General features: G+C 43.6%; 1 protein-coding gene across 1 annotated transcript; it reads right to left on the bottom strand.

Annotated features, from left to right (window-relative positions):
- NCBP3 (nuclear cap binding subunit 3) lies at nt 1-25,426 on the bottom strand. The gene is made up of 13 exons (XM_040243727.1): nt 25,211-25,426; nt 23,186-23,251; nt 21,208-21,313; nt 13,632-13,757; nt 11,420-11,548; nt 11,131-11,207; nt 10,282-10,390; nt 7,587-7,686; nt 7,155-7,258; nt 5,033-5,321; nt 3,473-3,627; nt 1,976-2,137; nt 1-1,148 (listed from the first exon to the last, which is right to left on the bottom strand). Exons 1-13 carry the CDS (start codon nt 25,385-25,387, stop codon nt 913-915), a joined length of 1,836 nt encoding a protein of 611 aa, XP_040099661.1. The 5' UTR covers nt 25,388-25,426; the 3' UTR covers nt 1-912.
- Nucleotides 25,427-26,714: the final 1,288 nt, after the last annotated feature.

Raw genomic sequence — 26,714 nt, 5'->3', positions numbered from 1 at the left:
TTTGCCGTCTTCCAAAGTATATAATATATATTTAACAGCACATAAGAAGACACCACTTGAGCTTCCCTGGAGGCCAACAGGAAGTATTTTCACATATAAAAAATTAAAAATTTAAACTTTCAAATCATCAGTATTTTTTAAACATAATACAGACTTACAAATTGTTCAACATTAACCCATGACCCCACCCCTAGCACGAAAATCCACCCCAAATCCAGAAGTCACAGTTTTTTGTTCCTAAAAACCCCACAGCACTGAACTTGATCTTCACTTCAAGCTGATTGCTAACGAGGCTCCTGACAGAGATCCCCGGGGAGGAACGAAGGGCGGTTGGCGCTGCAGCTCTGATCTACCCGGGCGGCACGGCTGCACCTCTGAGGTCAGGTCCATGTGAGTCAGCCCCCACACTAAGATCCTGGAAGGGTGAGCTGGCAGCTTCCCGAGTCTCTTCCTCTCGAAGGCTGTCCGATAAGCACCTGGGAATTGACTTTTCTTGGAAAAAGGGTGCTGGTAAAGCTGTCAGGGCCAAGGCAATAGTGAGAAGTTCAGTTCTCTGCTCTTTGGATGAACTGTGTAAAACTTTTCTCTTAAAAGATACAATGTTAAAAATATTAAGAAAAAAATGTCTACAAAATCTGGAGGGCTGCCTTTTCCTCAATGAGTAAAGCTTGTGGGGTGGTGGGAAAAGAATCAAGGGCCCAGAATTGTAACTCTGCAGCAAAAAGATTAGATGGATGCCCTTCAAAACAGGTCACGTTTCCTAAGATGTCTTGCTGAAGTAGCAAGAGCTGAGGGTGACTGCATGAGCAAGAGGGGAGGGGCGCCAACTCCCAAGGGGGGGGGGTCCTACTGTGCGCCCCGCCCTACGCAAGACTGTCAAGTTTCAGGGCGGCCGCCTAGGCTCCCAGGGCATCAGGACTCAGCGTCTGAGCCAGAGCTGCTTTCCCGACTGACTTCGATCTGGAGAGATGGCAAGTTATCTAAGCGGCTCTTCTTTTGGCGAGACTGTTCTTTCTCCTTAATCAGTGCCCCCCATGCCCTCTGCAGCTCCGAGTCGTCTTCCTCTGTGCCCGGCGCCCTGTGATCCCCTTTCTTCGGGTTCTTTTCTTTGGTCTTGGGTGCAGATCCTAAGCGAGTCCATAAGCTACCTGTGTGGGTGAGAAGGCATTTCAGCTCTGGCAGTCGATGCTGAGCAAGAAGGGCACTGCAATGCCTCACATGCAGGGAACACTGGGGGTGGGGGGTTCTGGGGCACTTGCAACCAGGGAGCAGCCCTGGGCAGGTCCTCCCAGTTCCCTGCCGGCAGACAGGGAACTGGACCCGCTGGGAGATTCTCCCAGCTCGGGGACACGCCCCCCCCCAACCCCCACACCAGACATCAGAATGAGCTGGGAGGCTGCCTGTGCTCCCTCTGCCCCTGTCTGCTGAGACAACTGCCTGTGCACAACTTCCTTCCGTCAGGAGTGGGCCATTCCCAGGCCATCCCCACCTACAACATGCTGCAAATTCATGGACCTGCTACCCTGCCAACTTTTGAGATTCTGCCCACTCTCTGTTCACTTTCTAAAGTGTTAGTATTTGACAACAGAGAAATACATAGTTTCATAGGACAGTCACACGATCAGGCAGTTAGAAGTTTATTTATAAAGTCTATAATTTATATGGAAAAATGATCATGATAAAATGCTATATGAAAAAAGTACAAGATGTATACAGGCACAGGTTGGAACAGCAGGGAACTGAAAAGTATTTGTGTTAGACACCAAGACTCAGGGGTGAGTCTTGTTTCCTGCTTTCTATGTTTTCCACACTGTTACCATTATTATTACGATGATGATCATAATGGAAGAGGGAAAAATAATGTATTTTTCTCCTGTGCCGCTTCTGTCCTTGTTTTAACCAAGTATTTCCAGGCTGCACCCGTGGTCTCCACTCTTACCCAGTTCCCTCCCCATCAGTTCCCACTGTTACCAACCTGACTTCTTCTCTCGAGTATCAGAGTAGAGGCCTTTAACATCCTGCCTGGGAACACCCAGCCTACTATGTACATCAGAAAAGGGCTCTCTCCGAACAACTGGATTACTACTGAAAGTCTTTTCCGGAGAATATGGTCTTTTTCCTAATCGCTGGCGTACATCTAGAAAAAGAAAAAAGCACTGCTGTGACCAGGTGACTATACTTTGTCATCTGTACTGCCAACCTGAGATCTCCCCGAGTAAGGACATGGGGCCCAGCACTACCAAGCTTCTAAAAGCCTTCCCTCTATACAGCCTGGATTCTCCCAGGAAAATTCAAGTGAGAACCCACAGGGGCTCGCAGCAGGGGGGAAACCTTAGCTGACTGCTCCAGAAAGGAATTTTTGAGGCAGAATTGTCTTTTTTTTTTTTTTCTTCTTTAAATAGTAGAATCAAGAGCAAATAATTAATGAACAGTGCAGCTAATGAGAAATACTGTAAGCTCCCCGAGGGTAGAAGCCCCATTCTTTGAACATATAAGAAGCTAGTCAATAAAGACTATTACATTGAACAATAAAGGTAATGAGACTGACAAAAAGCAAAGGATCAAGGGTAGCTGTCCCAAATCAAACCTGCTTTTCCTCAAACTCCTCCAGAATCTGCCAATCCTCCGGAGCCCTTTCTCACAATAATAGCAACAACACAAATACTCATGAGCAAGTCCCTGTGCTGGGCCTTTTCCCACCTTGCTCTGCTCCCTGAGATCAGCAACCCCATCTTTCAGCCCCTCAGGCCTGAGCCCCACGGCTTCTTTCCCTTTCCTCCCAGGGCTGAGTCTTCCTCCTTTACAAGGCTGGACACTTTCATCAGAAGATCAGGTTGCTTTCCACTGCAAAGAACTCAGTTTGCTGACTGAGATCCTGTTTCCTCTCTGAGGCCTCGCTCCACTACCACCTGCTCTGAGACGCCTTCCACAACAGGCTGTTCCCCAAAAGACCCACTCCCCTCTTTGCTCCCTCAGCCCACTGCTCACAGTGCCTACCGGACCACTCACTCTGTTCAGCTTCAGGTGGAATTACCTGAGCATGTGCCCTTATGCTGCTCCATCGGAGTCTATGATGAGCTAGCAGCCCGAGAAGACTTATGACACCCCCAGTGGCTAGCCCGGGCACACAGCGGGTACGGCCTGCTATGTACGTGTCTGCACACATAAACTCACCAGTTCAAATTCTTAACCATTTATACAATACTTCGACCTAATTTCGATTACCCTTATGTATACCAATGACATACAGAGTAAAATCACTGTTGGGACAAAAATATCAAAAGCTAATATTGCAAAAATCTGATTAAATTTCATGCCCTCAAGTTCCAGTACCTAACCCAAAATTTAGAAGTGATGAATCAGGACAATTAAACTGGTCCCCAGATGACAGTGTTTTATTCAAGAACCTCCCCTGCCGCTTTGCTTTCTGGGACTCAGGATAGAGCCCAGAAACACAACTGAACAACAATACCTGTTTTAGTACTGCTGCCAGCTGGCCGTGGACGTGTGTGCTGACGTTTTTCATCTAACAAATGTCTGACATCTGCAAATTTCTCAGCTGGCAATTTGTTACCAATTCGGTTTTTTATATTGCTTGTGGATAAAGTATCTGCCCTCATGGAGTTCCTTAAAAAAGAGAGGCGGGGGTACAGTAAAGCAACTTGAACTGTGGGGCAACACTCACACGACAATCTTACGCACTGTGGAAAAAACAATTGAAGAAATCCAATCTAATATGGCCAACATTCACTTAATAACACCATACACCATAGTTATTTGCTCACAAAAGTCAGGACCAGCTTGCCAAAGAGGCCAGTTGGGGTGAGCAGCTCCCCGAGTTTTCCAGGGTGGTTTCCACACGCAGTATCTGGGAGCAATCGCAGAGCACATAACTGTGCCTGCCCTTCTCCTGGGACACAGGCCTAAGCAGAGGCCTGTGAACTGGTTGTAGTCAAGATATAAGATAGCCTACAATCCCTTTCTTTAAAGAGAAGACCTCTCCTACTGTGTCAGGGCAAGGGCATTATTCTGGCAGCATCTGCCATTGGAAAGTTCTCTAAAAACTAAGGATGTGAACAAAGCCATACAAATCAACCAGCTTTAAGATTCTTCTTCCCTTTCCCCAAATAACACCATCAGGAATTCTTAAGAGAGCACCCCAGCCTCCAGCCCCATGCTCTCTGCCTTCAGGAATCTGCTCAGCCTATGGAGACATGCCTATGCTCTCAGCCCCACTAGTTATCAAAGAATGCATATTAAAACAGCTGTACTTCTTTGTCCATGAATAGCAAAAATCACAGTGATAATACCTAAGGTTGGTGAATATCTAGGTAACAGGTGGTAATGTGAGTGGGTAAAATCTTTTAGGAAGGAAATTTAGCCATACCACATTTTAAGGCATGTGCACTGTTTTGCACAATAACTGGAATGTATCTAGGTAGTCCAACAGTAAGAAAACAGAAATCTAGGGAATTCTCTGGTGGTCCAGTGGTTAAGACTCTATGCTTTCACTGCTGAGGGCCCAGGCTCAATCCCTGGTCAGGGAATTAGGATCTTTCAAGCTGCAGGGTATGGACAAAAAAAACAGAAATCTAAAACACCTGGAAACAAGGGACTACATACAGTTGAAAAAAGAGCAAATGTCTACACTATATTGAATGGAAAAAGCGTATTTCAAAACAATATAAACAGTATAACTTAATTTTTGTACAAATGCATCTATAATTTCCCCATATGTTATATATACACAAATAAAGCTGACAATAAAGTTATTCACCCAACTGCAAACAGTCACTCTCTTAGGGAAGGATGAGATTACAGGTGACTTCACCTTCTGTATCATTCATAGTTTTTATAACAAGAATCACTTCTTGTTCATTAAGAGGAAAAGCCAGATGCTTTTACTCAAATTCTATAAAGTGCTGAAATTAGAACTGATAAAAGTGATTATAAAATTAAGAGGTACTAAAGAAGTTAGGAACTGGATGTCGATGAAATTAAAAGCTAGCAGTGATAAAAAGAAGAGTCTTACCTGATATTTTTCAGCTGAGATTCCACCTCATCAGCATACATGGTCATCTTCATGCTCTTCTTTGGTGAAGGAGTGGAGATCATCTTCAGCTCTAGATCATAGTCCATTTCGTCAGAGTCTGAGCTGCTGGCGCTGGACCGCCTGGACGTGCTCCGCTCCCAGGGCTGTCTGAGGGCCGGGAGCTCCTCGTGGTACTCCACCACCACTCTGTCGTCGGCATCCATGTCCTGCTCCTCCTCCTCCTCCTCCTCTTCCTCTTCAATAGGTTCCTCAGGAACATTCACCAGTCCTAAGGAATTTAACCAAAAATCACTATTAGTATAAGCACGAACACTGACACCCGATTTTCTGTTCTACATCAGTGACCTTTTTAGAAGATGAGATTCCCAGCCTAAGAGTTTACTGGAGCACTGGCTCTAACAGTGCTGATCTGGTTACCATTCTGACCCCTACAACACATGAACATCTAGGTAAAGGATGGCCTAGCAGCCTGAGGCAATTTTATAAAGTTATCTACAATACAGACCCTCATCATTATTCACAAATTCCAGATTTATGAATCTGCCAGTTTTATTCGTAATTCCACAACCAACACCCATGGCACTTTTGCGGTCATTTGTGGACATGCACAGGAGCAGCAAAACATTGAGACACCAGCCATGCAAGTTCCCAGGTGCAGGGAAACAACGTCTGTCCTGCCTTTCTGTTGCAGCTCTCAAACACTGTACGCAAGTGTGCTTCTTGCAGTCCATGAGCGCTACTTTTTAACACCTTTGTGATTTTTATTGATGATTTCCCTGTTACAAATAGCCTCTGAGCATAATATCAAAGCTGTCTAGCGTTTCTAAACACAAGACGGCTGTGATATGCCTTATGGAGAAAACACACGTGTGAGACAAGCTTTGTTTGGGTGTGAGTTCCAGGGCTGCTGTCCTTGAGTTCAACGTTAATGAATCAACATGGATTAAATAAGGTGTCCTTAAGCCGAAACATATATCAAATTAAGGTTCTATATTTGTCAGTTGACCAAAAGTGTCATTAAGAGTCTCTGAATGGTTTTCAATGCTCACAGTGACTTTACAGAACATAACTGCCGTAAATAATGAAATGTACCTTTAAAGGTCATGGAAAAATGCTTATAAATGGAAGAAGCACAATATAAAATATATGTCCACAACAGTTATATTTATTGTGAAAAGAGACAAATAAGAAAAATGTAAAATGAAATCAGTTCTTATCTTTTTGCTTTTTAATTTCTTTGACATGAATACTACGATTATATGATAAAAATATCTTTAACTGAAATTGGAAAAGCTTAACTGTCTAACAGAAAAGTATGTGCATTAAGATGTAGATTTCAAAATATCCAAGTTTGGACATTCACATTAAATTAAAATGTATAGATTTCACCTCTCCCTGTCCCTACTACAAAGATAAAAGTGTATGCCTGTTATTCTGTGTTTGTATGCTGACTTGGCTGGTTCTACAAAGTGTGTAGATTTTCACAGATCAGTTTCAACATAAAAACAAATCTCTATAAAACATAATGAAAATGGTTCTTTAAGAGTAAGCAACAAAAGAAAGAAAGCGTGGAAGAAAGGGAGATTTAAAGGGTGGGAAGGTGGGAGCCCCGGGGAGACAGAGGAACAGAAAAAGAAGAGAAGAAAAAAGACAGACGGAAAAAACAAAATGAAACCCATGTTGTATCCCAATTCACCGCGGCATTCACGTGCACAAGCCAATAAGCAAAGAGTACCAGACACAGCAGCTTATTTTCATCATCAGACAAAAGAACAATAAAATCAACTCGCTTAACAAAATAATTAAAAATTTTTTCATGCAGCTTGTTATTAATTAGGAAAATTAGATTCCTTAGGAAAAGTTTTAATTTTTCCTACATTTTGCCTTTATTGTTAGAATAGCTTTTATAAAACCATTGACCTCTTTGTATGGGCAATTTCAAATTAACTGTGACTTGACTTACTTTCCTATATGTTGGCAGAGGGTGAGGGCAAGGAAGAGAGGATGATAAAGTTTGGAACCTTAAAGGACTGTATTAAGGATAAAAATGTCATTTCGGGAGCCAAACATGTGTCTACCCAAGAGCTGAGCAGGCAACTACCGGAATGTCGGTGTTTATAGGACGTCAGGCCAACGTCGTCCCCAATCAGGGCTCTCTTCTTAATAACATCCCGCTGAATGCGACGGGAATGGTATCTCCGCTTCCTGCAACATCGCCAAAATAAGCACAGAATCAAAAACCAAGAGGAAGGGCCTCGACGTCCACTAGTTAATGTCAATTACACCTTGACGCAATGTTAGATGCTGACACAGAGACATGTCGCATGAAACCGAAACTCAGCATTCTCACACTATTTACCACAGTTAAAAGCTTGAGCTCTTTCTTCTTGTCTGCCTTCACATCCATCCACACAGGGTGTTGACAGTCCACTGCAGAATACCCACCGAAGAATACCAACTAATGGAGATCCCTGAAGGATTATGAAAAGCTTAAGTACTATATAAACTGTTGTATTTAAGGTTTTGGACTCACCAAGAGTTACTGAGGATTCCTTTCATGCCTCCGTAATTTGGATTCCCATATTTCATGTAATACTGACTTCTCCTTGCTGCTCCAAGTTCCTTTTTGTCATCTAAAAATTAATTACAACAGTTACCAAGGACTCCCTATGAGTGTGAAGGCAACGTTAAATGGGTTTGAACAAACAAAAAGAATGTTTTTCATAGCTGGGATCAGATCAGCACACTCTGCCTACAGAAGAGAGAGATGCACTAAGACCACTCTGAGTCCTCCTAAAGCAGTGCAGTGTCGAGAGGGCGGGGCAAAACTCCGAGACAAATGAGGTTAAGCTGCTGTTGGGGAGCTGACTTCAAAGAGAAAATACCAGGAACAATAACAACAACAACAACAACACAATTCCCAAGAAGCATAAGAGAGTGTAGGTTATCACCAGTGTTCAGGAATCAAAAAGGCTTTTAGAAGAGGTGGCATTTTCTTTGCCCCCCTGAAAGATGATACTCATTTCTGAATGACAACATGCCAGTAACACAGAATCAGGGTCCAAGAAACAGGTTATAAATGGGTCCATGTATCTGGTGAACCATGCACTCAAATAAGCAAAAGGAGAAAAGATCCCATTTATCGAGGTAAAACGCCAGTTAACAGGAAGAAAAGGTGGTCAGTGAACACATATATTTTCACAATATAAAGGCCTCTGACTACTCCCTGGGCACTCACTCACTACAAAAGATGAATACCAATGCGAATGTAGCCAGTGCTACAGGTAAACCTAGTGGCATAAACCAGAATGTGCACCCCACAAAAAACACGCCCACCAGCTCCTTGGAGCAATGGCTGGTTCCACATCTGGGGCTAGGAAAGTACAAGTTGAGACTGGCAAACCAAGATGGCTCCCTGTGCCATAATAGCAAGAAGGTACTCAAAGAATCGGGCAGGCGTGTCAAAGAACAGTGTGAAGAGGCTCTACCGATAAGATCCAAAATAACCTGTGAATCAAAATAATGACAGAAGAGGTGATAGCCCATTGAATAAAACTCCACGAATCTGAACTAAATAAACAAGTAAATGCATTAAAAAAAAAAAAACAGGTAAATACATCAATAAATGGGTAAAAAGGGAAAGCTCTTCCTTACAGTTAAGTGCCAACTAGTAAATGAGAGAGTTAAAAAGTCATCAATGGATCTAAAGTATGGCAATATGATGAGGAACAGGCTATTTACATAGCCTCAAAGCATCTCCCCACAAAACTGCAAATTATAAATGGAAAAAGAGTAACTTTACAGTGAGAAACCTGGCGGCTGTTACCTTAACCAGGAGATAATGGTTAACATCCCCAGGAAGGGGACAAATAAATACAATGTGCCTCCTGATGTGTGATGTTACACACTGAAAATGACACAACTTCTATGGTATAAAATGCACAACTCCAACTTCATTAGAAGGAGACATCAAACAAACCGAAACTAAGGGGCAGCTTACAAAATAATGAGCCTGTTCTCTTTAAAAATGTCTCAGTCAAGGAAAGCTAAGCGGAGGAGCAGCTCCATGTTCAGGGGCACTGAGGGGACACGGCAGACTGAAACGCCCAGTCCAGGAGTGGGTCCTAGTGTAGCAGGGAAGGAGTACAAAGAATAACCCAAATTTATTTGACAATCACCATCGTCGCTGTCATCATCATCATCAAAGACTGCCAACATACTGCACTCAATGTGTGCCAGGCAGTTTTAATATACACAGCAGAGGTACTGGTAAAATCTGAACACAGACTATGAATTGGATAATAGAATGGCACTAATGTTAAATTTCCTGATTCTGATGACTATGTGTAAAACAAAGTCCTTGTTCTTCAGAAATACTTACTAAAGTATTCAGGGGTGAAGGGTTGTCATTTCCAATTAACTCTCAATTGACTCAAAACCACTCCCCCCACATTACTAATGCACATCAAAATCACTGTGTATAAAAAGCCTTATGAATTATTAATAGGCTTTTAATTTAATTCTTCTGAGAATTAGAGCTGAAAGGTACTATTAGCAACATCTAGGAAGACACTGCCATGATACATGAAATTTTAAAAATTTTCATAGTTCAGATGATAAATTGGCGGAAAAGCATATGGGGCAAATCAGCTTTAACAGAAAATAACTTACTTTAGCCAGATATCACAAAAGTATACAAATAGCTATTATCCACTTTTAGTGTCTGAAATTTCAACTCAGGCAGCAAGTCATCGATTTTGTTAAGTGTAGAATGTTACAGTTTGAAGGATCTTTGAGATTACTTGGTCTAAGTTCCAATTCAAAAGCGAAGGCATCACTTAATAAAAATCACTTCATTAAAAATAAAAGTCAGGGGCTTCCCTGGTGGCTCAGTGGTAAAGAATCTGCCTGCCAATGCAGAAGATACGGTTTAGATTCCTGATACAGGAAGATCCCACATGCCAAGGGAACAACTGAGCCCCTGCACCACAACTAACTGAGCCTGTGCTCTAGAGCCCAGAAGCCACGACCACTGAGCCACACACCACAACTGCCGAAGCCTGGGCACCCTAGAGCCCGCGCTTCGCAACATGAGAAGCCACCGCAACGAGGAGCCCCCAGTGGCCAAAACTAGAGACAAGCCCGGGCAGCAAGGAAGACCCAGCACAACCAAAAATAAACAAATAAAATTACTTAAAAAAAAAAAATCAATACCAATCATCATTTACCTTTTGTAGCAAATCTCATGAATAACCTATTTCCTTTAGCAAGTTTGTTAGCTGGACGAAGATCGTTTCTTAGCAGAGACTCTTCTTCTACCTGCGACAACGTGTCCAACTTAAGAAAAAAAGAGCATTTTCGATATAAAAATTAAAGCCTTTTTTCATGTTCATTCAGTAGCAAAGACACCATGGATTAAGAAAGCAATCTACTTATAATAAAACCCATAAGCATCACAGCACCAGCTCCTCTGCAGAATGTCTAAGTCAGAGGTCTTCCCTGACCACCTTGTCTAAAAGAATCATCTCCATCATTCTCTATCCGCTTACCCTTCTTTACTTTTCTTCATAGCACTCATCACTTCCTGACATTACATTACATATCTGCGTATCTGTGTATTGTCTGTCTTCCCCACTAGAATGTAGGCTCCAACAGGGCAAGGACTTTGTTTTGCTTGACGCTATATCCCCAGCACCTAGAATTTGGTATATAGTAGGCACTTAATAAATAATTTAAAAATGAATACACTTTAATATTTCCAACAATAGTACATATGCCATTAGGAGATACACCATTACTTGCTATTCCTTAATTTTACTGATTAGATAGCACTGCAAAGTCTTTCTCAATAAAACCATTTTCTTTCATACAGAAGTGTGAGTACTAAGATCTCAAGATGAATCATTACACCCACAAGAACTTAAAAGGCCAAGAGCCTGGGCCCCTCTCAGGAGGTGCAATGGTGCAAGTCAGCGGAAGAACACAACGTCCTATCCTAAGCCTTTAAGGCTCAGGTATCAAGGCTGTAGGCAGCTGTTTACAGTGAAAGTTCACAAACACCTGTGCCCTCTACTGACCTCTACATCACTTGAGTTCTCATCTTCAACTTCTCCTTCTTCAGCCTCATCATCATCAGAACTGTCTTCCTGCTTGTCTAAAATGGAATGTGAGGGACAAGATGAATCTTCACTCCATCTCACATACATTAAAAGTCTGACATTGTCTCCTCCTCTTTATTAATGATCCAAAGCATCATAGCTTGTTTCGGAAATAACTGGCAGAGATACTACGTTGACACTGCACAGAAATTCAAACTGTAAAGAATAGGACCTTCAGCCCCAAAGCTCCTCCTCTGTGGTCAGTTACCTTTTTTACTTTTCTCGGATGGCTTGTCCTCGTTGGCATCCTTGCTTCTTATCTTATCCAGGGCTGGCAGAGAGCTCATATTGATAAGGGCTCTTGTGGCCGTCATTTCATCCAACCAAACCACATTACCTAAAATAAAATGTAAAACAACACATCGCATCCAAGCGATTAGGTTTCTTGAGAGCAGAGACTACATTATACTCATTGCTACAGTATCATTCAGCTACGGACTCGCATCAATAAACGTACAAACCAACCAGTGAAAGAAGTACAGAACCTAGTAGTAAAAACTTCTTTAATAAGATTAGCCTAGAGAAGTATTCCAAACTGGGTCCTGCAAAGTAATGGTCAAGAACTCCACGAAAAAAAGTTCTGTACATTGAAAATGCCTGGCATACAGTAAGTGTTATACGTAAGTGCTAGCAGTTTCTGATAATGATGATGATGATGATGAAAATGTCAAATAAATGTCATTTATCCCTTATTCTTCTGCCCCTCACATGGAAGCCCTCTGTTCTTGTCATCCAGACGTGCTAACTGATGTTTCCCTACTGTGAAGTGCGGGTGATGAGGGCACCCACGGCATATAAAGGAGGAAGGACAGCCACTTGGCTTTGCGGCAACCAATTTATTTTGCTCCTTTAAGAGAATTTAGCAAGAAAAAAGGTCTTGAGAAGATCAACTTTAAAGCAGCATTTCTCAAACTTAAGTTACCCCTGTATCTCAGTTTGGGAAATGAAGGTCTAAAGATTCTCATTTTTTGTTAATAATATGCTACATTGTTGTTGCTGTTATTTAGTCACTAAACTGTATCTGAATTTTTTGTGACCCCATGGACTGTCACCTGCCAGGCTCCTCTGTCCATGGGATTTCCCAGGCAAGAATATTGGAGTGGGTTGCCATTTTCTTCCGCAGGGGATCTTCCTGACTCAAGGGATCAAACTTGGGTCCCTTGCACTGGCAGGTAGATTCTTTACCACTGAGTCACCAGAGAAGCCCAATCTACTACATGATCTTGAGCAAGTAATTTCTCTCCTCTTTTCTGATGTACAACATGAGAGAGTGAGCTGGATGACACTAAGGGTCCCTCTAATATTGCTTAGATAGATAGTTTTAATTAGTTAAATCAGGTGTTAGCAAATCCAGCCCATGACCCATTATTCATTCATTCATCCATCTTCCATCCATTTATCTACTTATATTTGTACTTTACTTATTCAGTTATAAGTAACATACAATAAACTACACACCTGCCACCTGTTTTTGCAAAGTTTTACAGAAAACAGCCAGGCTCATTCAATTATATGGTCTATGGCTGTTCATGCTACAATGGCAGAGCCGGGTAGATTCCACAGAGACTATATATGGTCTGCAAAGCTTACAATATCTTTTACCCAGTCTTTTATTTTTATTAAAAAAAAAAAAAAAAAAAAAAGGTTTGCCAACCCCTGATCTGGATGGTCTAAGTTAAGCAAACAAAAAAAAGGAGAAAAATCTTTTAACTCAGTCAGTCATGTTTCTTCTTTTGGTGATTTAACATCTAAAAAAACCAGCCAGAAAAACTGGGAAAACCAGGTCAGCATGCTGGCAGAAAGTGAAACCAGACTAGAAGTGAGTCAGGACCAGAAGCCAACAGAGTGGGTACTGAAGGTCAGGCTAGACTTGAAGGAGGGACACAAGTCAGAAATCACAGTTGGCTCACAAGTGGAACAGCCCCAGATTAGGACCAGCAGATGAAGCTCGAGAGAACAGAGACCAGAGCAAGCAGAGGTGAGAGGTCTGGCACAGCGTCAGAGGGTTCTGGTCTAGTTCCAGGTCAGAGACAGCACTCTGAAAAGCTGTTGCAATGACAAGGCTGAAAGCCCTGAAAAGGCAACCCCAAGTCTATGCAGTTGGACTCATGCCTTTGCTGGGAAACTGTGGGTGTCAGGAGAGGTCTCAATTGTGTACCTGGATTCAGATGCCAGCAACCAACCTCCCAGAGGCCTGACCACCACCTCTGAGCTGCCTCAGAACACTTACGGAAAATGATATGGCAGGCTGGCTAATGTACAAGGACTCTGGTTCTCATCAGTGGGAAATTTTTCTCTCCTGGGCTGAAGGCAGAGGTTAGACATAATCTGGCCACAATCATTCACCATTTGAGATGGCAAGAATTCTTTTTAAATCATATACGAAAGCATATTCAGCAGAACACTTTGGGGGTACTTACAGGAGGTATCATCCAACCACTCGATGTGAGCTGGAGGATATTCTTTAAAATAGGAAAAGACATCCTGGGTGCTCATCTCATCTACTCCGCAAATGTAGATTGTCTCCAGTCTCACTTTGGGGATTGCTAGGAAAACAGGACACAGAAAAGATGAGAGAATTTCCCACCTGCTGCTGCACAGCCCACCAGTACCCCTTTATGACAGTTCAGATAATACGTATTTTAAAGAGAAATACACTGGGACTTCCCCAGCAGTCCAGTGGTTAGGACTCTGTGCTTCTACTGCAGGGGGGTACAGGTCCCATCCCTGGCCAGGGAACTAAGATCCCCCATGTCACATGGCAAAAAAAAAAGAATATGCTGAAAGAGATGACAATTATTTCAAGAGAAAATAAGACTTGACAGCAAGGCAAACTTTAAGTTTTTATCACACAACAAGAGCATTAAACAAATGACTTAATTCAGAATGGGCTTATTAGGCTGAGAAAGATTAAACAAGTAGTGCTCATAATATACACGATACCTTCTCCTCAAAATGACCTGTAGTAATTAAAGGAATATCAAATGCAACAGGATTATACACTGAACTTGATAAACTGACTCTGACATTTTTTAAAGGTATGTCAAACAGAAATGCGTGTTAGTCCAGAAGGTTCTGAAAAGAAGAAGAGACACTGCCCTTGGATGTCAAGCAAAGTCTGAAACTGGAGTAAAGAAATCCTACAAACCAGTAAGAAAATGACAGTCCCAAATAGAAATGGGGAAAGGACAGGAGCAGGCAATTCACACAAAAAGAAAGAAGAAAGGCCAATAAACACGTCAAGAGATGACTGGCCTTACTACTAATCAGGAAAATCCATCTTAAGACAAGATAATCAGTTTCCACTGACCAGATGTTTAACTGAAGTCTTTTAGCATTGGTTAGTGGCAGAATGAGCCACTGCCTCTGCTGGTGGAAGTGTGAACTGGCACAGCCACTCTGAAGGGCAACTCAGAGTACCTATTACAAATGAATTAATAGGCTTAGGAATTCTCTTCAATATCTGTCCTAACACATGGGTTCACAGAGTGGCTCACACAAAGATGTTCGTTGCAGCACTATTTTAATAACCCAGCAGCTATCAAAGTAATAAATTATGGCTTATCCATATCAAATGAATCATGGTTTATCCATATGATAGTCACAGGACAGTAAGCAAGCAGTTAAAAACAGAGATAATTTATCACATACCATGGAAAGATTCTAAGACACATTACTGAGTAAAAAAAAAGATGCAGAAAAATACATACATTAAAAAAACATAAATATCCCCATACACTTTCTAAAGGTACATATTTATTTACACAAATATCTAGAAAAAAAAGGCTGGAATAATTCCGTCCACACTGATAATAGCTCTTACCTCTAGGAAGGAAGAAAGGTTGAAGGCTGTGGTCAAAAGGAACCCCAGCATTACCATAACTGTGTGTTAACTTTTTTAGTAAACACTTGAAGCACATTTTTTAATCTTTTTAATTGTGAAATATGCAAATACATCAACAAAGAAAAGATATTTTTAAAAATACCTTAGATCCACCACCTAGCTTTATGCTTGAATTCCTAAAACGATGTGAGGCAAAAAAACATTACATATACCAGGACCTGTGTAAGCTCTCTGTATCCCTTCTCTCCCCGGCTTCTCCAAAGCAGTTCTGTCAAGAATTCAACATCTACGACTCCTAAGGATGCTTTTATATGTCATATATTTTATTTAAAACAAATACGAAATACATGTGAACACTTCCAGATAAAAATTCCTTTTTGTGTGTGTCATTTTGAAGAGTAAAAGATAGGTTTAATGGGAGCCATTCAGTGTGGCCAGAATAAATTGGGTAAGTATCTTTCTGCCAACTCAGATTCATGAAAACAGAGATATCAAGATTTACGAATCCTAGCACTAATCCTTCTTAGTGCCCAGCAGTACAACAATGAGCAGAGGGACTTCTCTGGTGGTCCAGGAGCTAAGACTCCGAACTCCCAATGCAGGGGGGAAGGACTGATCCCTGGTCAGCGAATTAGATCCTACATGCCTCAATAAGAGTTTGCATGGTGCAACTAACACCTGGAATAGTCAAACAAACAAATACATAAATAAATATTTAAAAAAAAGAAAAAAGAAACACGAGCAGAGACCCAAACGAGATGGAAGCCACACTGGCCATGCAGAGCGACTCTAACATGCAGGGTGGGAAACTGCAGGGGTAGCCCAGGGAAACTTCTCAGTTCTTCAAACTAAGTGCCATGGTTTTGGAAGAAAAAAATCCTATGAGAAGTAAAGAGCTGGTTCTGAAGAAGGTAACAAACAACAAGGAGAGCTCCCGGTGAAGGCAGAGGAAACAGACTAAGGAGCAAGAGAAAAAAATCTTGCAGATGCTGATACAAAGAAGGATTTAATTAATCATATGTGAGACAAGCTCAAGATACGATGGAAGCCTGCCAAAGCAGAATGTCAACACTTCGTCACCTTGCTGACAATGTCACTGCTTAAAATAAAACAAAGCAACAAAGACGGCACCTAGATTTAGGCCCAGCTGATGAGCAAGGACTAACTGCTGAGGTGGCAGTAAACAGATGAACTGGGGAATGAGAACTGGGTATTTACCGAGTGCTGACTACAAGCAAGGGGGTAAGGGAATCATCTTCCTTTCCAACAGGGAAGATCCCAATTCCTGACAGGTAGCGGTACACAAAGGGCTCTTTGGTGGCTCAGACAGTCAAGAATCTGCCTGCAGTGAGGGAGTCCTGAATTCGATCCCTGGGTTGGGAAGATCCCCTGGAGGAGGGCATGTGGCAACCCACCCAGTATTCTTGCCTGGGGAATTCCCATGGACAAAAGAGCCTGGCAGGCTACAGTCCGTGGGGTCACGAAGAGTCAGACATGACTGAGCAACTAAGCACAGTACACAAAACTCAAGTTTTTAGGAAAGCAGATTTCTGATAATCCAAAGAAGTAGTAGTCAGTCCAAGCCTAAGATCAGAAGGATCAAAAAACCTGGAAGACACTAACTACAGTAACTCAGAGTATGAGAGGTGATCCCAAGAAAAGAGAAAGCAGCAAAGCTTAGCTGAGCATGACTTGCCAAAGAACACCTATGGGAGATGGATAAAGGGCAAATTAACAAATATAAGAGAATAGATGTAAGAATCTGAAAAACTGTGTCAGGCTCTAAAGCAACACAGAAAGTGCCGATGACAGACTATCAACTGAAGAGAAAGAAAGCAGCATGACTACAAGGGGAAAACAAAAATAAAGTCCACACTCAGAAGAGATTAGAAGGAAATCCACAAAATACTGACAAATGACTGGGTTTGGGTGGTGGACTGTGCGCAACTTTTCTTCTTACTTCATTCTCCAAATGTTCTTTGGTGGACATGAACTGTCTGTCTAACATCTAAAGAAGAAAAGGTTATAGTCCAGAGCCAACAGGCTCAACAAAAATGCTGATGGTTGGTTTTATTTACAAGTGTTTGGAGCAACACTGCTTTGGGAAGATGGTGCAGGAAAAAGGGCAGGACTGTTGATCAGTTTTGCTACAGTACTAACGGACAGCAGCAGCTATCATTAAGTAAGAACCAAAACCCAAGACAGGTGACAAGGGCTTTAGAAATAGTGGCCTCGCCCTGTGGCATATGGGATCTTAGTTCCCTGACGAGGGATCGAACCCATGCTCCCTGCATTGGCAACAGAGTCTTAATTGCTGGACTGACAGGAAAGTCCCCAAGGAATAGTTTTAATAGATTCAAACCATCTAGTTTAGAGTTATACCCTATTATACGGACTAAAACATGAAGCAGTGATTTCACAATTGGGTAATAATCTCTAAGATTATTGCAGGGAAGGAGCAAGGTACCTTAAATCCTTGAGGACTGATCCCACACTGACTTTCATAAAAGAAGAAAACAGAAATCCCCAAACAGATCAAAAAAGATTGTCATTCTCAGAAATTTTAAAAATACAGCTTAGACAGAATCTCTGATCCCTTAAGAAACCAAGTCTTTCCCATAGGAAATGATAAGCCAAGCAGCAAGCCAGCTGACCTCTTCTCTTTCCTGATTGGATTAGCAGGCCAAGGAATTCAAAGAAGACCACAGATGGTGTTCTACCTCAAGTTTATTAAGGCACATAATCTAGATCCCCATGACAATAAAATGGGAGACGGGCCAGAAAACAGAATAAGACTGTCATTCACAGATCTGTGTGTCGTGGCGTGATATGGGATTATCCTGTTTGACATTTAACATGTGGAAGCCATACCAAAGGGAGGAGCATAGCTAAAATGTTGAAGAGCAGAATCAAAATGAACACAACTCCACAGGCGGAAACGGGGTCTTGAAATCATGATGGAACTTAATCGGGATAAATGAAAAGGCAAGTTTTTTAAGGACACAATGAGAAAGACTCTTTTGACAGGTGCGGTTCCTGGGGGAAAGAACTGGTGCTCTGGTTGGCTAGAAGATGACTACTACGAAGTGGCCAGGACAGACACCATGGTCAGAGTCCTGCCAAGCACTCCACAGATCCAAGCACATCTGGAATCTGCACCTCACCTGGCGAAGCCCAGCAAGAAACTGCGCAGGCTCTAAAGGAGGGAGACCAGAAAGCCTTGTCACGTGAGAGAGTCCAGGGCACAGGCTGTCCATTCCTTCACCTGCAGAGTTACTGTGTGAATGAGGGAATGACTTAATGTTCTTCTAAGATTATGCAGTAACTAACAGAAATTACTAGAAAGCAATTTCTTTTCAACATGAAGATGTATCCAAAAACAAGACTGACCACTTCATAAATAGCTCGCATGCCACCACTAGGAACTGTTCAGGCAGAGGCCACAGACCGCTGGGAACTTTGCCTAAAGGCCTGCAGAAACCGGGCCAGATATGGGACCCAGATGACTCCTAAGGTCCCTTCCAACCATGAGGGCATTGACCTTGGAGATAAAAAGATCCAAGCTGGTTAACACCCAGTCACTCAGGAGTAGCAGGTCATTCAGTACAGACTGGTCTAGCACACTGCATCCCTGAAACGAGCAGAGACGTCAGGAACACAGGCTTCAGTCAGACCAGCCTTCTAAGTCAGCCTTGCTACTTACTCCCTGTGGGACCTTGGACAAGTTTCTCAACCTCTCAGCATCTTCCTTTCCCCACCAGTAAAACAGAAATGATAAAGCTTTCCCTGCATTGGGGCTGCTGAAAGGGTACATTAACCACACAGCAGAGTGACTGGCACGTGGGGAGCACTTATAGAATGGTATATTTCATCACTGTTGATGTTAATAAGAAGAAATAACCCGGTACCTTACTGTGGCTGCAGGAATCGAGATGTTTATTCCAATGTCCCCATTCTCACAAGAGGCTGGGCCACTTAAATGGCTGTCTGGAAGATGGAGAATGCCAGATAATAATAATAACTAACATTTACTATGTGCCAGGCACCACTCTAGGAATCCTAACATTTTGTTAGAACCTCCCAACAACCCTGTAAGAACTAAGTTAACCTGACTTTCCAGATGAAGATACTGAGGTTCTTAGAGGCTAAATAACTTGCCTAAGATCACAGAGTTAGAAGGTGACAAGTCAAGATTTGAATACAGACAGTCAGGCTTCAGAATCCATGTTCTTAGGGTACAGTTAACCCTGACTGTACAACAGAATTACCAGGGGAGATGAAAAAATAGTAACTCTGAGATTTATCCAAACCTACCCCCTACTCTAATTTAAATTGATCTGTGAAAGGCAGCAGGGTTCTCTGGAGTTCAAGAACACAGTATAAACCATGCTGCCTTCTGGGCCAAAAACAGGTTGTAATGAGCCATTGATAGTTCAGGGATATCTACGGTCTTTTATGAGTATCTTCAGAATCATGAGATCAAGATTGTTTTTCAAAAAGCATTTTTTTAAATTAAAATTTAACCCCAAAAGAAGAGGTCCTATTCAGGAGGGTATCATATTCCCATTTTATGAACAAAGAAAATGAAACCTAGAAAGGTTCACTAACTCCCCCACATTCACTAAAGAACTGAGACTGGATCCCAGGAGGGCTCTGGGCTCAGAAGAGCCCAGCACAGGTGGGAAGAGAGATTGACGGGGGTAATCAGGGACGCTGCAGAGGGAATGACATCTGAACCAGACAAAGTGTGGGACAAGGAAGGACAGACCAGCAGGGTGACCGGCATGAATGGGATCAGAGGCAAGACGTCACACGGAATGCGCCCAGGACTAGAAGTAAACAGGCGCGGTGCGAAACCACGGTGCGTTCAAGGTGGGGCTGTGGGAGAGGCCTCAGACGTCTGTGTGGGTCCAGTGTGCAGGCACATGAATGACCAGCTGCACAGCTGGCCCTGGCCTTCACAGGACTTTTCCTGAAACAGACAACCACTCGAGCAGATGCCTGGAAACCTAGCCTGCGAGGCAAGCAAGGTCATGTTTCCAAATTGAACACGATGCAGAATAAAAACAGTGAAGCAGCATCCAGAGTTGAGCTACTCTGACCACTGGGAAGGACCGAGGAAGCCTGGGTCTCTGCTATCATGTCATACATTGTAAGGCAACAGAGCAAAACAGTTAAAAGCAAGGCTTTAGAGTCAGATAAATCTGGGTTCTAATCCTGACTCCACTTTTACTAGTTGTGTAAACCTGCGCATTTATTTAATTTCTTTGAGCCTGTTTCCTTCTTTGTAAAATAGGGATAAAAATATATTCCTCGTGGGGTTGTTGTGAGAAATGAGTACGAAACAAATATGTAATGTGCTAATTAACACAGTGCCTCATAAGAGAGCAAGTTCCCAACAAATAGCAGCTATTCTTTCATTCATTCAACATGTTTTTATCAAATAGGCAAACCTAGAGAAACTCATACAGCAGAGCACAGACCTTTAACATGCCTTCAGATGGCTGCCTATTAAGCCCTTCGCCAAGTCTCAAATTTGCAAATACAACAAAGGGAGATCATTTGCATTTATGGAATAATAAACATGGCTGTGAACTCACTAAAAAGGAAGCAATAATTTTCCCTTCTATTTATAAACTGTCTTCAAAATCTGGGGTAGGTTATTATATTTAAGAATTCAGGGTGAGTTTCAGGAAGCAAAATACTTAACCTTAATAAAACACAAAAATAAAGTAAAATCACAAACCTGTATCAACAGAAGTATTAACGGTATCCCTCACCAATCTGACTCCTCTAAAAGAGTCTCACTGTGATACACTCCTGCTACATTTAAAGGCAAAGAAAAGTGAACACTTCTACAATAAAGCAGAAAATGAGTAAGAGTCCCACAGAGCCACAGTTCTAATCGCCGATCTGCCACCAACTCCATGAGGTTCTCTGGGGCTCCTTACAGTCTCCTCAAGTCCTGACACAGCCAAATGAATACACAAACACACACACACACACACAAAACACTGAGACACAGCTAACGCAGCTCATCGTTAACAGGCCACCTCCAAAGGGGCGAATTCACAAGTTCCACGTGAGGTGAGGCCAGAAGCACAAGGCTGTGGCAAGGAAACTGCGGAAAACTCCCCCCAAACACCCTGTACCTTTCTTCATCATGTCTCGGTCCAAGGCTACATTTCTTTGGGCAAGATTTACTTCTGATCGAAAATGGAAGCGCTTGGCTCGCTGCTCCTTCTTTTCAATCGCTTCCTAGAAGGTGCAGAAAAAAAGCCAAAGAAGTGAAATGTGGAGGAGTTGAATCACAAACATCATGTGACACACCGGCAACAAGCATCTCAGAAGGTATGAACAACGCTGCGCCTTGCCTCCTTGGTGCAACGAGCAGGGTACTGGCAATGGCTGGGACAGTGGACGCTAGCAGTGCTGCGATCTGCCGTCATCTCGAGGACGACTCGGTGCCTAGCAGTGTATCTGTGCAGAAACCGAGGCACAAAAAAGCTACAATGTTGGCCAGGGGCACTTCAGCTGGTAAGGGGCAGATCTTCTCAGCGCTATTTCTAGAAGCCCCACCACCGCCCCCATTTCACATCGTCTGTGTGCATGGTAATCACACCTATCACATTATGTCTGCCTGAGCAGTCCACTCCCTAAAGCTTTTTCTGTGTTTAAAAATAACACTGAAGCCAAGAAACTCTCTCCTCTATTCTAAACTTGTGTCCCACAGAATTGCCAGTTTTCATCTTGAAGTGACAAGAAGCACTGATGCTTTCTGAAAAACCAAATAATCAGCTTCCTATTTTTTTTTTTTCCCCAAGAGCTAAAATATACCCAGGTCCAACTGTGGGTTTCTGATAGCTCTTTGGAACCTTCACTAATTGTATATTGACTTTGCCACACTAATTGAAGGTCTGACTCTAGAAAGCTTCTGGGGATTGGTAAGGCAGCAACACTTCTGTTATTTCCCAGTAGTTATATTAATTTTCTCCACTGAAGTCTTCCCACTGGAAACAACTAGTTTACCTTCCTTTGGTAACAACCAAAGTACCAATTCTTGGCTACCACCCTTTCCACTATATATTTGTTTCAAATAATGGTAAATTGTGTATGCTTAAGAACAGGATTGCATACTGCTTTTTCAGTTTCAGTAAGAAAACACCTTCACTTCATTCTATTTCCCTGTCAAAAAAGATGATCGGTTCTTTCTTTTTGCCTTTAAGCAATTTGAGACAGATTGAGACCCAGATAAAACACAAAAAAATAAGCATGACATACTTATTTTTATTTTTGCTTTCATACATCCAATATAGTAACACAGTGTTATTTATTCAGAGTTTTAATTCAACTCTTTAAATGGCATACATTAAAATCAGAAAGAATGTTTAAGCTGAATATCAACACCAATTAAAGCAACAAATAAGTACTGATTGTAAGGAAAATAATGCCTGGTTCTGTGAAGAGCTGCAATGAAGCTGGTAATCTAGTAACAGCTATCACCAGATAAAAGGCAATACTCCCAGGCAGTGAAAACAGTTCAGTCCGCTTGGCCTTCAAAGCTTAGCCACATATTCATGAAAGCCTATTTTTCTAGGCCTCAATCAGTGAGGAATAAAGACATTTACTAAAGGCCTACTATGTGCCAGACACTTTTATGCTTTGCTTCATTTAAAGTGGAAACAGTTTACACATTTTTTAAAAAATGGATAGGGACATCCGCCTGCCAATGCAGGGGACCCAGGTTCTATCCCTGGCCGGGGAACTAAGATCCCACATGCTGCGGGGCAACTAAGCCTGTGCTCGGCAACAGAAGATCCCACGTGCCACAACTAAGACGTGACACAGCCAAATATATATGTATGTAAAAGGAACACACAGAACTTTTTCTTGGACATGGTTAAGCACAGGCATCTAGTGATTTTATCTTCTCATGGATTCAAGAACACACAAATGCTGCCTGAATGTTCTCAGGCATCATTGTGAAACACAAAATATAAACTTAAAAAGGCTTAATCCAACAACAAAAAAAGGTGGTAAAGAATAACTGCTGTTCTACAAGTCCTAGGGACTTGCTCATTAAGTTCAACCGCTTCTCAAAATGAATAAATGAATCATGGTGTATCTTACCTTGGAGGTGACATCAATTCCGGTGATGAAGCTGCCAGCCTTGTTTTCATATCTTCTGCTTGTGTCCTAACACCAAGGGAATGGGTGAGAAATGCTAACAGGCAACTGAGGACAAGCGCATGATAAACAACAGCCTGACAACCCATTCCTTCTGGATAGTCTTCTTTTCAGCAATCTGTTCCCTGCCCTGACAACCCTTTATTATGAGGAAGCCTGTCCCAGCGACTCCATGGTAGCAATCAACTACTCTACCAAGAAGCTTTTCCTAAATCAGAGCCTGCCTGTCCACAACCTAAAGTAATTCCATCTACTGAAGGTATCCATGTAAATGAAAATCCAAAGGCATTCGTGAGAAATATCCACGGTGAGGTACAGTCACTCATCTCCCCGGCTCAGACTAGACAAATTCATTGTGCCAGGCCACCAGATGGGGCACCAGTCTTCACTGAAATGCAGAAAGTCCAGGCTCACCTCGACCCTCTGGGGGAAACACTACACTGTGCAATGAAAACAGGATGAGACTCGGCAGCCGGGGGACTCAAATCACAGCTCTAAGCTTCGCTGGTTACAAGACACTGTACAAGTCCCCTGGCTTCTCTGGACCTAGGCTTCTTCTATGGCATCTGCCTACCTTTCTGACCTCTTTTACTGCTCTCCCACTTGTGCTACAGAACTTTCTGTTCCTCCAATAAAACAATCTTGCTCCCATCTCAGAGCCTCTCGGTTTACTAAGTTGCCCCTGCTGGGAACAAACTCTTCCAGATCTGCACATGGCTGGCTCCTTTCTGTCACTTAGGGTCCAGCTGAAATGTCGCTGTCTCAGAGGACTTTCCTGGTGATCCTGTGGCATTCTGCTTCCTGCTCTCTACAGGTTCCCCCTGCACTCTTCCACCCCATTAACGTGTTTTATTCTCTCCACAGCATTCACCACTGTGGGAAATTATTAGTTAACTTGTGGCCCCCAACTGGAACATACACTCCAGGACAGAGTCTGACCTGGATCTTGATCAAGTGGCTAGGACTGTGCCTGCCACAAAGTGTGGGGATACAACAGTACACGTCCAACGGAATGAATGAAGGGATGACAACATCTACTTCCCAACTTCCTTGATATTTAAATGATAACATGCGAACCACTGTGTTAACTGATGTTGCCAGAGTCACTATAATTTACAATCTGTAGTGCTCCTACATTTTTAAAAAACCTTCTTCCATGATTTCAGTCTAAAAGCAACACTTGCAGACATGTGGCAAAAAAGTGGATCAGGTCAGATGAGAAATTAAGTACCAATAAAGGAGAGGAGCCACGCAGGCCTGAGACCAGCCCTAAGAACATCAGACCACCAAACCACAAGCAAAACATCTCTCCTCATCCTACTGTGACAGAAGAGAGGGATCAAGGACCACGGCTGGCTCGCTGATGCTCTGACTCCACGAAGGGTGAGACGCTGGAGGCGCGGTGTAGCAGTGGAGGCGCGCGGGGACGAGATGACCCTCAGGTCACAACAGAAACACTGAGTTTCTGCAGCTGACAAGCCCAGCCCTCTCGAGGGAAACCGCGGGTGCTCTGGTTAACAAACACCAGCTAAACCGGAGCAGGATGCCCGCGCCCCGCTCCCCGACAGTTCCTTCTGGGCCGCTCCAGGTAGTGTCCCCGCCCGGGGGGGGCTCCCTCTTTATCTCAAACCGCACCCCCCTGACAAGCCCTAACCCTCCTCACTCGCCCTCTTGCACAGAGCGGCTCGGAGGGGCAGCGAAAGGGGTGTCCTCAGCTACCCACCCCAATCTCTCCGACCCCTCCTCCTCAAGCCCCCTGAACACCCGTTTCCGGGCGCCCGGGCGTCCTTTCTCTCGCTCCCCCGTCTCTGCTCCAGTCTGGCGCCCCCGCCCCCCGGGCGCTCGCCCCGGCGCCCCCCTCCCCAGACTTCCCCCCGGCCCCGGCCGCCTCCCCTTCCGGCTCGCTCAGGCGCGGGACACTGGCTCTGCGACCTCCTCCCCGCCCCCGCCCCCGCCCCCCGCCCGTACCGGGATCAGTTCTTTCAGCGAGCGCCGAACCGGCACGACCTCTAGTTCGCCCTCCTCCACCTCCATGGGCTCCGGTTCGCCTCGGTCCAAACCCGCTTCAGGCGACGGGAGCCCCAAGGCCGGCCCCGCCGGGGCCTCCGCCTTCACCGACACTCGCAGGCCCCGCACGGCCGCCATCGCCGCCCGCCGGCCGCACCACTGAGAGCCCGCCCGGCACACTGCGGGCTAGAGCGTCGCTGCTACTGGCCACGGAGCAGCCGCCGCTACCTAGAGCGTCACCTTCTGCGGCCAGAAAGCCTTCTTAGGCGCTGGCGTCCCCTGGTGGCAGGAGGGACGCGGGGCCGGTTGGAGCTGTGTCTGGTGAAGAAGAGGCGGGACCGACTGGAAAACCCGGGCAGGGCCTGATGGAGGGAACGGTGCCTGGGCGGACTGCCTAGGGCAGTCTGGGCTTGGATGAAGGTGAAAGAGGAGAGTGAAAAAGCTGGCTTAAAACTCAGCATTCAAAAAACTAAGATCATGGCATCCAGTTCCATCATTTCATGCAAATAGATGGGGAAAAATTGGAAACAGTGACAGGTTTTATTTTCTTGGGCTCCAAAATCACTGCGGATTGTGACTGCAGCCACGAAATTAAAAGACGCTTGCTCCTTGGAAGAAAAGCTATGACAAACCTAAACAGGTATTAAAAAGCAGAGACATCACTTTGCCGACAAAGGTCCATCTAGTCAAAGTTATGGTTTTTCCAGTAGTCATGTATGGATGTGAGAGTTGGACTATAAAGAAGGCTGAGCACCAAAGAAGTGATGCTTTTGAACTGTGGTGCTGAAGAAGACTCTTGAGAGTCCCTTGGACTGCACGGAGATCAAACCAGTCAATCCTAAAGGAAATCAACCCTGAATATTCATTGGAAAGACTGATGCTGAAGCTGAAACTTCAATACTTTGGCCACCTGATGTGAACAGCCGACTCATTAGAAAAGACCCTGATGCTGGGAAAGGTTGAAGGCAGGAGGAGAAGGGGATGACAGAGGATGAGATGGTTGGATGGCATCACCAACTCAGTGGACATGAGTTTGAGCAAGCTCCAGGAGACGGTAAAGGACAGGGAAGCCTGGCGTGCTGCAGTCCATGGGATCTCAAAGAGTCGGACACGACTGATCGACTGAACAACAAAAACGATTATGTAACCTCTCCCTACTCACCAGGGAAGGGGGCACAGTTCTTGAGGTGCTCGCCTACTGTGTCCCCCCTTTGGCTGGAAAAATAACAAAGCTACTCTATTCCTCTCAAAAAAAGAAAGAATAATTATGTAACAAGACAGAGGTGTTAGCTCCTGTTACAATGGCAATCTTATTGCAATACAAGTAGATCAACATCACACACCTTAAACCTATACAATGGTATTATGCCAATTTTATCTTAAGTTCTAAAATAATTTAAAAAAATTTAAACCATCTAGATGCTGAAAGGATTATGTACTGAATCCAGTAAAAAAAAAAAGAGAA

This window comes from Oryx dammah, unplaced genomic scaffold, assembly GCF_014754425.2.
Source record: "Oryx dammah isolate SB20612 unplaced genomic scaffold, SCBI_Odam_1.1 HiC_scaffold_8, whole genome shotgun sequence".
Classification (NCBI taxonomy): domain Eukaryota; kingdom Metazoa; phylum Chordata; class Mammalia; order Artiodactyla; family Bovidae; genus Oryx; species Oryx dammah.
This window is presented reverse-complemented; position numbering and strand designations above follow the sequence as displayed.